Source organism: Rhea pennata, chromosome 1 (genome assembly GCF_028389875.1).
Source record: "Rhea pennata isolate bPtePen1 chromosome 1, bPtePen1.pri, whole genome shotgun sequence".
Classification (NCBI taxonomy): Eukaryota; Metazoa; Chordata; class Aves; order Rheiformes; family Rheidae; genus Rhea; species Rhea pennata.
Window position 1 is genome coordinate 43,970,762 of NC_084663.1, and position 12,647 is coordinate 43,983,408.

A 12,647-nucleotide genomic window follows, 5' to 3' on the forward strand; every position below is an offset into this window, starting at 1 on the left:
GCTGGCAACACTCTTCCTAATGCAGCCCAGGATACCATTGGGATACCTTCCTGACCACAAGGGCACATTGCTGACTCATAGTCAACTTGTCCAACTTAAGAGTGATGATACATATATTCTGTGTCTCCAACATTATTTTAAGAGAGGTAATTTTTAGTAGCGTATGTAAACCTATCTAGAGGTTATCTTTATCTAGATATCTCAGATAACAGTTGGGGAAATACAGTGGCATGCACTTCACTGAGTATATGGCCATTGAGATCAAAGGTGTCTGGTTATTACTGAAGCCTATGCTCATTTGCTTCCACTGGGATTTCAGACTAATTAGGTCCATGACACTGAGCAACGTTGAAAGTTGCTGAATTGTTGAATCGAATTGATGAACTGAATTTCTGTCAAGGATTAAGGTGGGCTTTAGATTTCTCAAGTTTAAAATTAGTGAGCCTTAGAGAGATTAGGTCCCTTAATTATGTAGATACATGCATGTATATGTACATACACACACACTTCTACACATATGTCGTTTCTCATAGTATGTTTAGTTTCAGAAATTAGTGGACTTTCATTTACTGGATGTTTAAAAAAATGATTTTTTTGTTTTCCTACTAGCATCAAATATATGTTCCTTCCTCCAGTCACCATACTTGCTGTGGTACCTGCCAGAATGTGTCCTGTTCTTTTCACACAGAGAATGGAACGTTAATTGTGCATGAAGTAAGTGCCTCTGGACAGAAATAGAAACTATGCAATAAACACATTGGTGCAACAGTCTTTTTTTAGTTGACTCACAACACTGTGAGTCTTGCTCATGTCTCCTTATTGTTGGTAACACATTTACAGGATGTATAACTGGTATAACAAGAAAAAGGTATGATTGTTTATAGAACTACCATTTCACAGTAGGTTAATACCTTATTTCACTTTATTCGTTGTAGTGTACTCTACAAAGATACGATTGTCACCATTTACTTAAGGCTGGATGTGCTCCAGGAGCAGGACTATATGCTGTGACTTAGAGGAGCTGAAAGCACTTTCATGCTTTTGCATCCGTATCAGAACTCCTATATCCCCCTCTACCCAGGGCCACTCTTCTCCCCATTCTGGTTTCTACAGAAAGGAAGGGTGCACACTGAAGCACCAGGTTCAGGATCCTGAGGATGCATTCCCAGAGCCACATCCAAAGAAATTTAGATGGGACCGTAACTTGGTTTGTGCTTACTATTGCTTTCAGAGAAAAATAAACTATCAGACTTCTCGTATGAACACAGCATGCTAAGCGGTGTGCTGGACAGTGGATCCTCTGCTTTTTGGAGAAGTAGAGAGAGAAAAGTCCTTGCCTTTGCTGCATGTGGATGGTGGGTAACAGAATTCCCACTCACTTCAGTATCTACTACAACATGAAAGCACCACTTTTATATACCTACAGGGTTTTGAGAAATTTGAAGTGTTTTGTCTTTCCTGACAAAGGTTCTGTTTGTATATTCAGGAAGGAAGCATCTGGAGCTTCAATTGCACAAACTACAAGTGTGCAAAGACTGTTGCAGGGGCTATGATACTGGAGTCTAGTGTTGTCTGTCCCCCTTTTAATGACACGGAGTGTACAAAGGTTTGTACTTTGGGTTAGGTGAGTAACAATAACTGATCTACCACTATGGAGTTTGCCATACACTTGAAAACACACACATACCTCATGCAGGTTGTTTAAACTAAAAAGAAAAAAAAAGCGGTAAGTTTAAACATGTAAGTGATCTATTTACAATCTTGTTTTCTATTTTTTGGTTTACTTTCTGACGAACAAAGTATTTATGAGAGTATGGAAGTTTCTTTTGGGCCTAAATAATGATTGCTTTTAAAATATTGTTGAATTTGAATTGTGCTTGAGATTCCACTACATAAAGCACTAATCATTATGTCTTACTTCAGTTCTGAGTAATACTTTGCTAAGTTTGTAGTGCACACACTTCAGATAAATTGGATGAGGTAGTTCAGATCTGTTGCATATAAATGTGAGCTGTATTAAAAATTCCTTAAACTGTGCAAGGATTAGAAAGGTGACAGAGCGCATATATAATTTATTATCTCTTAAAGTAAACTTTTGTATGAACATAGAAAAAAGTATCTGTCATGCGTGAAGGGGTATCTGCCTACATCATGTATCTGTAAAAAGGTACATTTGGCTCATCGGTATAAGCTAGTTCTAAGAATGTGTATGCTTCACATACATTGCATATTTGTTTCCGGTTTTAAATTTAATACTTCCCTAACTTTATAATATTTTGTTCTTGCCCTTGTAGTATACTAATGTATAGTATACTTTATAGTTTATTTAGTATACTCTATAGTATATTTATAGTATAAACTATAATAATAAAATCTATAAAGAGGATGAGTATCATCTCTGTCTTGACTACAGGTTATAAACTTAATACAAATCCTATAATTCTGTTGCATTTGTTTAAAAAATCTTTATTTCTTCCAATCCTAAAGAAGGCATTCTATCCAAAATTAATGCCTGTTCTACTTTGATTTTATACTTGATTTTATACTCTAAAATTAACGGTCTCATTCTGTCTGACCTACTTTTAAGAGATGCCAGCTATCAACTTGAGCTGGTAGCCAAGGAGAAAGCTCTTCTCCCAGTCAGCTCAGGATCACTGAAGAACAAATATGTATTTAAGAGGCTGAATTTAAGTGTCCATTTAAGAAGCTCTAGAACAACTTATTCAGTAATTTTTCTGTAATGAGATAAAAAGGTATGCATGATAGAATAGAAGCCTGAAAAATGTATTTTGTCGGTTGTTATCATAAGAGTGCTATTTATATTTGGCGGTCTGCTTGATATGCAGTTCTGGGTTATACACTAAAATTGCAGGCGCATTTCTTGCTTGCACTCTGTTCCAAGAGATAGCAGGTGCTTGCTTGCTTGCTATCTCTCACTTGCTCACTCACTCTCTCTTAATTTAAAAAGGGTATTTTCATTTGGATATATTGTTGTTTCCTTGGTTAAAATCAGCTTTAGAAGAAAGCAGTAACTTTATTATTGTTTCAGAAGAATAACAGTGCATCAGTGAAATTCTGAAATTAATATTCTCTTTCAAAAGTATATCTATGTATAACGTTATAAAGAGCTACCCATAAGTTACTAATTATCTGCTTGGCATATGATCAGCATAAGTCCTTTTACATCACTGGCCAGAGTACATGCATGAAAATTTTAAAATATCCTAACAAATCTCACTGTTCTGGAAATAGATGGTAGCAGATGGTATAAAAAGATGCTTATAGAAACTAAGTGGCTGATTCAAAGGAGACCAGATCAGATAAGCAAAGACAAGTTCATTTTCAACATAAAAGTCTTCAGTTTCTGAAACAGACCTTCAGCTGATGCACATCTGTGTAACTCTCTTGAGTTCAACGATACTGATTTTTATTAGTTGGACGTTTTAGGATTTGAAATATCTCGAGATAGAATTCATGCTTGCATTGGGCACAGTCTTTTTTGATAAATTCTCTTTTGTTTTCCTAGAATGGAGGAACTGTGCAGATGTATAATGATGGCTGCTGCAAGACCTGTAAGTGAAGAAGGCTGCAACATGTGCTAGTTTGGCTTTGGTTTTGGAAGTCTCTGGTTTTTAACCTCAATTGCTGGGACATAAAGAAGGAAAAAGCATGCAGTCCTCCCACAAATCAAACAAAATTGTTATAGTTACTTAACTATTCCTTATTAAAAGGTCTTGCTTCATTTGGCTGCTACCTTGGTGATTTTTAACACTATCCTTCTGGAGTATAACCAAATCTCTCCAAATCTCCTGAGGAACATGAAGAGTTATCTCAATTTAAATAATGAAAAGATTGTCTTTATTTCTAAGCTGACTCTAAAACATTACTTATGTGATAAGTTTTTTTTCCCCTAAAATTGGTTTCTATTTTGATAATATTTTGAAATAAGTCTATAAACTTACCAGTTTATTCTGTTTTACTTCTGCTATTTTCTACAATCAGAGTAGAGGAGTCATTCTTTTTTTTTTTAATTGAAAATGAATTCTCTCCACTTCAGAAGACATACTTAAATCCAAAATGAGGAAAAGTTATTCAAAATTAAGCGATATTGATGGTAACAACCCCTAGATAAAATTGACTTTTTAAAATCTAGGAATGCTTTCACATTTTTGGAATGTTTAAAACATGTTCATGAATTGTGATGCAGGTTTCTATAAAGGTCTAATAATTTATGCAAGTTTAAAAGCAGACTGAGAACAGAATCTGATTTTCTCTGCAGTTTTGACTAGGAAGGATTTTATTATCAAGGTATATAATTATAGATTATTATCTATAATAGAATATATATTATAATTTTAGTAATTAAATTAAAATTCAAATTATTATTATATACTATATATAATATTACATAAAAATAAAGCACTGCTGTGTAAAAATAATGATGTAGGGAAAGAATTTACTGAATGCCACAGAAATCCTTCACCTCTTTTTCAGCCTTTTTTAAGTTCAATAGCAGAGTTAAAATGTACAGGCAAATTAGTCTTTGGAATTTTCTTTTAACAAATCTCTCATTAATAATATTGACTAGGATGTCACAAACAGATAGCTATATATTTCACAGTTATTTTTAAGATATAAGTTAAGTTCACAAGTGCAATATATTAGCTATATATGTCTCTTTGTGTTGTAAATAGTTTTGCTAATGAGGGGAAATACCTGTATTTATCCAATACAGGCCAATACTCTAGTATCCAAATTATGTAAGTCTTTGAAAGTGAACTGCAAGTATTTGTGTTCTGTTATATGCAAAACATAGAAAATAAAAGCTATTTACATACAACAGAATACTTTTTTTAACATGCTAATCAGTGGGGAAAAATAACACACTAGAATTGTACTAAAATATTTTAATCGATATTATCTAATTGTATAAATATTGTTGAACAATATTTAACCAAATCACAAAAATTGGGTTGACTTTATTTAGAAAATTAGCCTAAAGAATTAATGGCTACTGGTTTTCTCTTGACCAGGAAGATGTATATTCTGGCCATATTCTCTGGCCTCAGGAAAGGCATTGTTATACTTCAGAAATAACCTGCTGAGGTGGCTGCTAAGAAAAAAAAATATTATTTTATTTTTCTTTGTATTTTTATTTGTAACTAAAAGCATGTGCCCTGTGGTGAAGCAGTTAAAAAGGTTACTTATAAATAGAGCTTGCAACACCTTGGGGTTTTAATGGGAACAAGTAATCCTTTTTGAAAGAGCTTGATTCCATGCATGCAAAGTGAGTGCATATATTTAATTCTTACCTTGCCATAGAGAGACTTATTGCAAAAGTTTGGTTTACAAGTAAATATCATTCCAGTATTGCATTAACCAGGAGAGTAATAAAGTTTAGGTCATCTTTAGTGAGACTTGAAGCAACAGCAGAGTTTCTAAATTTGGAAGAGTAACAGGAAAGCTTTTCACCTTTTGCTAAAAGAAAAATTGCAGTTGGCAGTGTAAGAATTAATGAAATGTCATTTATATTAAAAATGTTTGTATTTCATGAGAAACTTATATTCCTAATAATTCTGCCAGGTTCTGGATTGGGTGTATTACCCTTTGCCATTAGTCCAGTAGTGTCTACTGATAGTATTAATTGTGAACCAGGTATTATTTTTAATAATGTATTTTCTTTTTTTAAATAATGGTGTAAACATTGCTTGTATATATGCTTATAGCTGTCATTACCATTAAATGTTACCATGTAGTTAATGATATTAGGCCTGATACTGAGAGATGCTGATCCTCTGTTGGCCTCTCTCAGCACCTGTCAGAATTAGGTTCATACATTTATGGTATATGCTGCTGACAATTCTTTCTCCTTATCTTCCTTTCTAAAATCAGCTGTAATATATGAACTTACTGTACGTAGTAGTTATCATAAGAAATAATGTTACTTTTAAAAGTAACATCATCCTGAATTATTGTTACTGAGAGGTTCCAAACTTGATCCTGTTTCTCTGAAGTTAATGACTGAACTTACTGTGCCTTAAAATAGAGCAAGAGTGCACAATATTTCCCAGTCTAATCTCTGCAGATAGGGATTTATGTTGAATTCCTTCTGTGTCACAAATAATATGTTTTACGAAGATAGGAAAATGTTGGGGGGGAGCTTATAACTTCAAAGTACAATCACGTTAATATATACTCTTTACATGAGTAATTAAGGAAGGTTAAAGAACCGTTTCATTATGATCATAATTCTTTGCTTTTAATGGTATGTAACTTTACAGAAACTTTGAGTCCTTACTTACATAAAGAGCAAGTAAAACAAGCACACCTGAAGATGAATGCAGCTCTTCCTGTCAGTTGAAAATGGGAGGGAGGAAAGGATATCAACTGAAGAGTTTTTGTTAGACATCATGTATTTCTGTATATGTGGTTTGTACAAGGATTGTACTCTAGCTGTACTCTGGAGCCAAACTAATTTTTAGATACCTAGTGGAGCTGGGATTGCAGAATATGGTGCTTACTCAGAGCTCGCTAATCTTTTAAGAGTGCTTGCCACACATTTGGGGAAAAAATGTACACCCAACCATGCAGGCATGTGCTGAAGAGAAGAGAGACTCAGCTGAATAGTGCTTATTATTTTATATGCTGAATGCCCAGAATGACTATGTAAGAAACCCAATAGCTGAGATTGATAAAGAAGGAAACTAAAGATCTAAATCACCTCTGTTACACAAATAGTCATAGCCAACAGTCTGGTATGGAATGCAAATGAAAAATTTTACATTTAATTGTTTCAGTTATGATTTTTGTTATGATAAAAATGGCTTTGTGCTGGATAGCTTTATTTTTCAAACACCAGAAAATAATCTCTCATAAGTATCTCCCAAAATGTACTGGAAAATGCAGTTATTTCCATAGTCTCTAATGGCCATGTGCTGACTAAGTGCTATGTGCTTCGGTTCTAAGTGGTAAAAGCTGCACCATACTTAGGAAATAAATGCATCTCTCTCCTTCAAAGCTTCCTTGAAGCTCTTGTTGAAACTTATATAATTCTATTTAAATTTTAAGCAGTCACAATAGTGTCAAGGTTGCAGTTACATTTAGGTTGCAATCACACCTTCTCATAGGCCAAGTTCTGGAAATATTCTAAAATGTAGGATCAAAATTGCATTTACTTTCAATATTCCTATTCAATAAACAGAATTAATTCAATACTCTTCAGTCAATATTGTCCTTCTCTTATATCCAGTCTTCCTATTAATACAATTCAAAACTATGCAAGCCAATTTTTTTCTGCTTATTTTACATTTATCTTGCTATATGCACAATTTTGAATTGTATTAATATTTTAGTATTTATAAAATCTATACAGGTTTAATGGACCTTTATATCACAATTGGTCTTATATATGCTAGCTATAAAATCTGTTATTTTCTACAAGAAGTATTTGTTAATGTAAGAGAGATTTTTTCTTAGAAAATCACATAATGGAAGTAATAGTTTCAGTTTGTACATTAGTGAAAACAGCGTATAATTATTAACATTATTTTAATGACTTTCACTTCTTAGTAATAAATACAGCACAGAAAGTATATTCATTAGATGTGTATTTTCTGTATTTTATTAGGCAAAAAGGAAGAAAGGATTTGCCAGAAAATGACAATCAGGACAACTATAAGAAAAAGTGACTGTATAAGTCAAAGCCCGGTAAGCATAAAAAAGAATGCCAAACTGTACTTCATGCTGGGCTTGCAGCAAACCAAGTGTTAAAAATTGGATTATAGCCGTCAATAAGCAATAAAATATGCTGTCTTCTCAAAAGCAGACCTTTCACCCTGGGACTGTTATCCTACTTGTAAACAGAATAAAATTAACTGGTTTTGCTCATATATGGCTGAAGGGATGAGCCCTCCTACCTGGAAAAACATCTGGCTCCAAATGAAAAGTACACAGCATAATTGCTTATAACTAACGAAGGCACTGAACTCCTCACCATGAAATAACATCCCACGGTAAAAAAGGAGTATAAATGCTTCCACTTAAGATGTGATGGAAACACTGTCACATTCCTCCTTAGTCCAGAAAACTATCCCCCAAAGTACTAGATCTGGTATGGCAAATAGTAAATTCTCAGCATTTAAATGTCTGCTTAAAGTTTAATTAAAGTATATTAATTTATTTTCTGTTGCAAAATCAGCTAAAACTGCTCTTCACCTAATGTAATAGTGAGTGAAATCCTGGCTCTACTTAAGTTGGGAGCATAAATAATTTTATATTCAATCTTCCCCCTTGTCAGTTCAGTACTACATTGTCTACTTTTTAGACGTGTTTGTTACAGTGATAACACAGCTAACATTTGTGTGCTGTTTGCCTTCAGCAGTATAAGAAGGGGGAATGCCTTTGTACTAACATGCTTTCCCTCATGAACCTTCAAAGAGAACACCTGACTTTCCCTTATTTTGTTCAGAATAATGTTACTTTTCAACAGTGACCATGAAAAAAACATGATTTTAATTATGTTAAAAGTTATTCATTTGTAAAACTAAGGATTTATTTTTGGTATTGACAGCACAAAGTTTTGCTCAAGGTTAAGACAGAATACATGGCTAACCAACATTTCCCTTTTCAAATAAACTTTATTAAATGTGTCTACACTGAGTATAAATGAATTTTAGAAGATAAAATAACTTCTAAGACCACAATCCCTTCCAAATGCTACAGTGGATTCTAATTACAAAGAATTTTGAAATGTTACATCTTGAAAACAAAACTTGAAATACCTAACTTGAGTTCTTCTTTTACTAACAGATAAATGTGGCTTCTTGTGATGGAAAATGCCCGTCTGCAACAATTTTTAATGTCAATATTGATAGCCATTTAAGATTCTGTAAATGTTGTCGAGAAAATGGAACACGTAATCTGACTGTGCCACTATACTGCTCAGGAAACGGCACTGAAATCATGTATGTCATTCAAGAGCCTATAGACTGCTCATGCCAATGGAACTGAACACTGCTGTGTATAAAATTTCATCCTAAGAATTAAAATGAGTTTCCTTTCACCAGACTGTATTTTTTGTCCTTGGATGTATACAGTACTTTGCATTAAAAAAAATCGTGTATTCATAATGTAACCTTGCAGAAATTTAGCAGAGGTTATATTTTTCCACAAATTTTCTTTTAAAATATTGACATGTATAGAAAGAAGTACATAAATCCTTTGGAAACAGATATAATTTAATCATCATTACTTCTGTCCAATGACTTTCAAATTTGCTGCTGAAAACTGGTTAATGACCATGTTTCCAGTGCTTTCAAATTTTGGATTGTGGCTGTTCGTGAAAGTTGAGAAATTCTTAGTAGCTCTTTTACTTAGAAACTTTCAATTTGAGGACCATCTTTGTAATTAATGTTTATAAGAAAGATTCATATTGTGTTTTTGAGAACCACTGAATTCATTTATTAAAAAAAATAGAGTTGGTAGAACTGAAATATTTTAATCTTGCTGAAAAGCCTGTATTTTGACCTTAAGATGTTGTCAGACTGGAGTCTGCTTAAACTGGAAGTCACTGTGAAACAACATGACTGCAGTCTGTAAGTACCTTTAGTAAATCTCCAGAGTATATAGTAGAATAATAATAAAGTTTTTAAACCTTTGCTGTTTACTTTATTTTGCTATTTATGTTATAAATATGAAGCATTGTTAAGCAAAGGCTGAAGAGTTCAGGCTTTTCTGCCTTTATTACAAATATCTAAAAGCTGTGTCTGTTATTAAGGGTTCTATTTTACATCCATTTATAAGTTTTTTACAAATAAGAACTTGGCTATTAGCTGTCGAACAAGATTCTGTCTATGTATGTATGTATTTATTAAAAAAACAGGGGAGTACACATTTTACTGTTCCTAGTGGGTTTCACCCTTTGCTTAATAGTTTTAAATTTTATGTTCAATATATTTTAATTAAATACATTTTTTTGAATATTGAGATTTGGACTATTGAATGATTCTAGTGCTCATAATTTTTGAGCCTGCAAAAAAAGTCTGTTTATAATACATGTTTTGAAGATTGTAGGTGAGCCAGGCATGTACAATCAGGCTGTGAATGTCCATAATTCAGCATTTTAAGTTGAATATGCTGTCGCTTATATTAATTGTGCTACATAATATTATCTTCAAAACTACAATTTTATGCTTGTTTTTAGAAGACTACTTTGCTTTATAAACTCAGTGAATGAAACCTGGTTTAAATAAAGACAGTGAGAGTTTTGCCATTGACTTCAGTGGGGCCAGTATTTTCCTTGTCATGTAAATTACTTTGAAATTAAAATTCTTGTCTAAAAGTCTGAGAACTTTTTTGGCAAAGCTTTTATTTCAAACTGTTAGCATTTAATTACAAAGAAGCTGAATTATTATATTGTTTTATACAATGAAGAACAGTCAATATAAGATGAAAAATTACTTAAGGCCATTTTGCTGTTTCCTGATGAATATTTAAACTTGCTGTATTCACTTTCATGGATTATGAAGAAAAATAGTATATACATTGAAATCTGTCTTTACTAACATGACTGTCATCTGTTCATTATCTCTATAAAAAACAGTGATTTAAGAATTAAAGAACAATATTTGTTGCATTATCAGTAAAATATTTAACCATTATAAAGAAATAGTGATCACCCAGTGATCAAGATGAAGCATTGCTTTGATAAAGTACGTGCCTTATTTACACAATGTTGTGATTTGTATGGCAGATGTTTCAAGGTGTTACATACTAGGCCTAGAACCAAAATATTCTTTGATATTGCTGTAGGAATTTGTAGAAACTTTTTCTACAGGCCAAATATGGAAATTTAATCACAGTTATAGCCATAAAGTTTGTGTACTAGTATAGCAAATAAAAAGGACAAATATTCAATGAAAAATAGATCCTTAGGACCTTTCGATTTATAAACATAGAGATAGGAACCCTATATTTATGTCAAGAGAGTTTGGGACAAAACTTGTTTTGCATAAGAGAAATTACTTCAATAAGATCCTACAAGCTAGTGTTTTTATATATAGTGACTTGATGAGTTTTGACTGAATGCAATGCTTATGGTAAAAAAAGTGTTTTGTAAGATTTAGAGGTGTATTTGTAAGTAAAGAAAAATTAATAAACATTATTTTGAAGAATCATGTGTTTGCAACATCAATGTTGATGTGTTTAATTTACCTATGCCACTAGGGATGAACTGTAATGCAGAATCTTATTACCCTGGAATTAGAGGCATATAAGCTTAAAATTAGCTCCATGGTAACACGTAATAGGAAAAAATCTATTAAAAGATTTTGTCCTATTACACAATTCGGTTTAAGAGCAACAATCAGTGAGAACTAGGTCAGGCTCCTCACTGAAACCTATAGCAAAATCTTATATTTTCAGTGGACTTGGACCTGGTCAAAGACTGCCTTTCATTTTACAACTAAAGTTCAAATTCTGACTTCTTCGGCTTGATCAGAAAGTGAGCACCTGTTAATCTTTGTGAATCATTTTCTGGACAGTCATCAACCCACACTACCTCCATGAAGACAGAATTAGCATAATGTGGTATGTTTTATGTGAACTACCTCTTGCAAGCCTTGGAGCAGGTACAAGGTTTAAGTGAGCCTGCAGTGTGGCAAGAATGTTCTGCTCCAAATAATTCCTCAATCTATAATTTAAATATATAGATGCTGTTCCACAGTTATGTCTAGGTTTCCTCATCTGGGGCATTCCTGCCCCAATCCCCCATCCTGGAATAATGCATAACCCTGTCTCTGTAGGCATCCTGTGAGCTGGTTTTGAAAGCTCAACCAACTCAAAGCTAATATAGTAAAACACCAAAATTAATTAGTTTATTATTGACTAACTGAGTGTTACTGCCTGTGAGGTTCCCTCCCTTCTACCCCCTCAGAAACTAAGACTCAGATAATTTCTACTCCCTTAAAAAAAAGACTGGGAATGCATGCCTTTCTTTAACTCCCACATGTCCAGAAGAAAATGCAAGGAACTGGAGAGAAATTGTCTGCATGATCTAGTGTAAGCTTTGTGCTGTTGTCCTGACTAGTCATGTCCTTTCCCTCATTGATAATTTGTTGCAACTGTCCTTCATCTCTAGATTTTTGATGTCCTGTTCTCCTAGTTGTGTTTACAAAAGGAATTCAACAATTTAAAGGCTTACCCATAAAACTATGTAGCTTATTCTTTTTTTAGGGATTTAGGTAAATATATTAAAATACTTGGAATCAGATTGTAAGTGAATATGCCTCTACTGAGTAGTAAGGCTTTGCCCGTATTATTTATAATATTTGGCTTTTGTAATTCCATTGCCTTACCAGATCATTTGTAATTAAGGCCAATTTTTGCTCCACTATACAATTAGAATTTGAAGCATAGCCTTTAATATTTTTAATATTAAATAAGCTTTTAATATTAAGTTTAAGCAATAAACTCCAATGCCTGGAGTATAGCTATACAGACTGCTGATAGTCTGATATTTAACTGGCCAAATCTGTATCCTAAAAATTGAAAGTGAAACTTAATACATTTGCATGATTGATTGCCTTTCCACACTGCAGGTAGGCAACTTCCCAAATACATGTGCCTGTGAAATGGTGAAAAAGTTGGTT

At 33.2% G+C, this 12,647-nt stretch overlaps 1 protein-coding gene across 1 annotated transcript in view; it reads left to right on the top strand.

Moving 5' to 3' along the window:
- Positions 1 to 9,136, top strand: part of OTOGL (otogelin like) — a 92,651-nt gene extending 83,515 nt beyond the window's left edge. Inside the window, exons 54-59 of the mRNA XM_062584856.1 lie at positions 610 to 714; positions 1,487 to 1,606; positions 3,527 to 3,572; positions 5,584 to 5,655; positions 7,628 to 7,707; positions 8,809 to 9,136. Coding sequence (XP_062440840.1) covers positions 610 to 714; positions 1,487 to 1,606; positions 3,527 to 3,572; positions 5,584 to 5,655; positions 7,628 to 7,707; positions 8,809 to 9,009 — 624 coding nt within the window. The 3' untranslated portion in view covers positions 9,010 to 9,136. The remainder of the gene's footprint in view (positions 1 to 609; positions 715 to 1,486; positions 1,607 to 3,526; positions 3,573 to 5,583; positions 5,656 to 7,627; positions 7,708 to 8,808) is intronic.
- Positions 9,137 to 12,647: the final 3,511 nt, after the last annotated feature.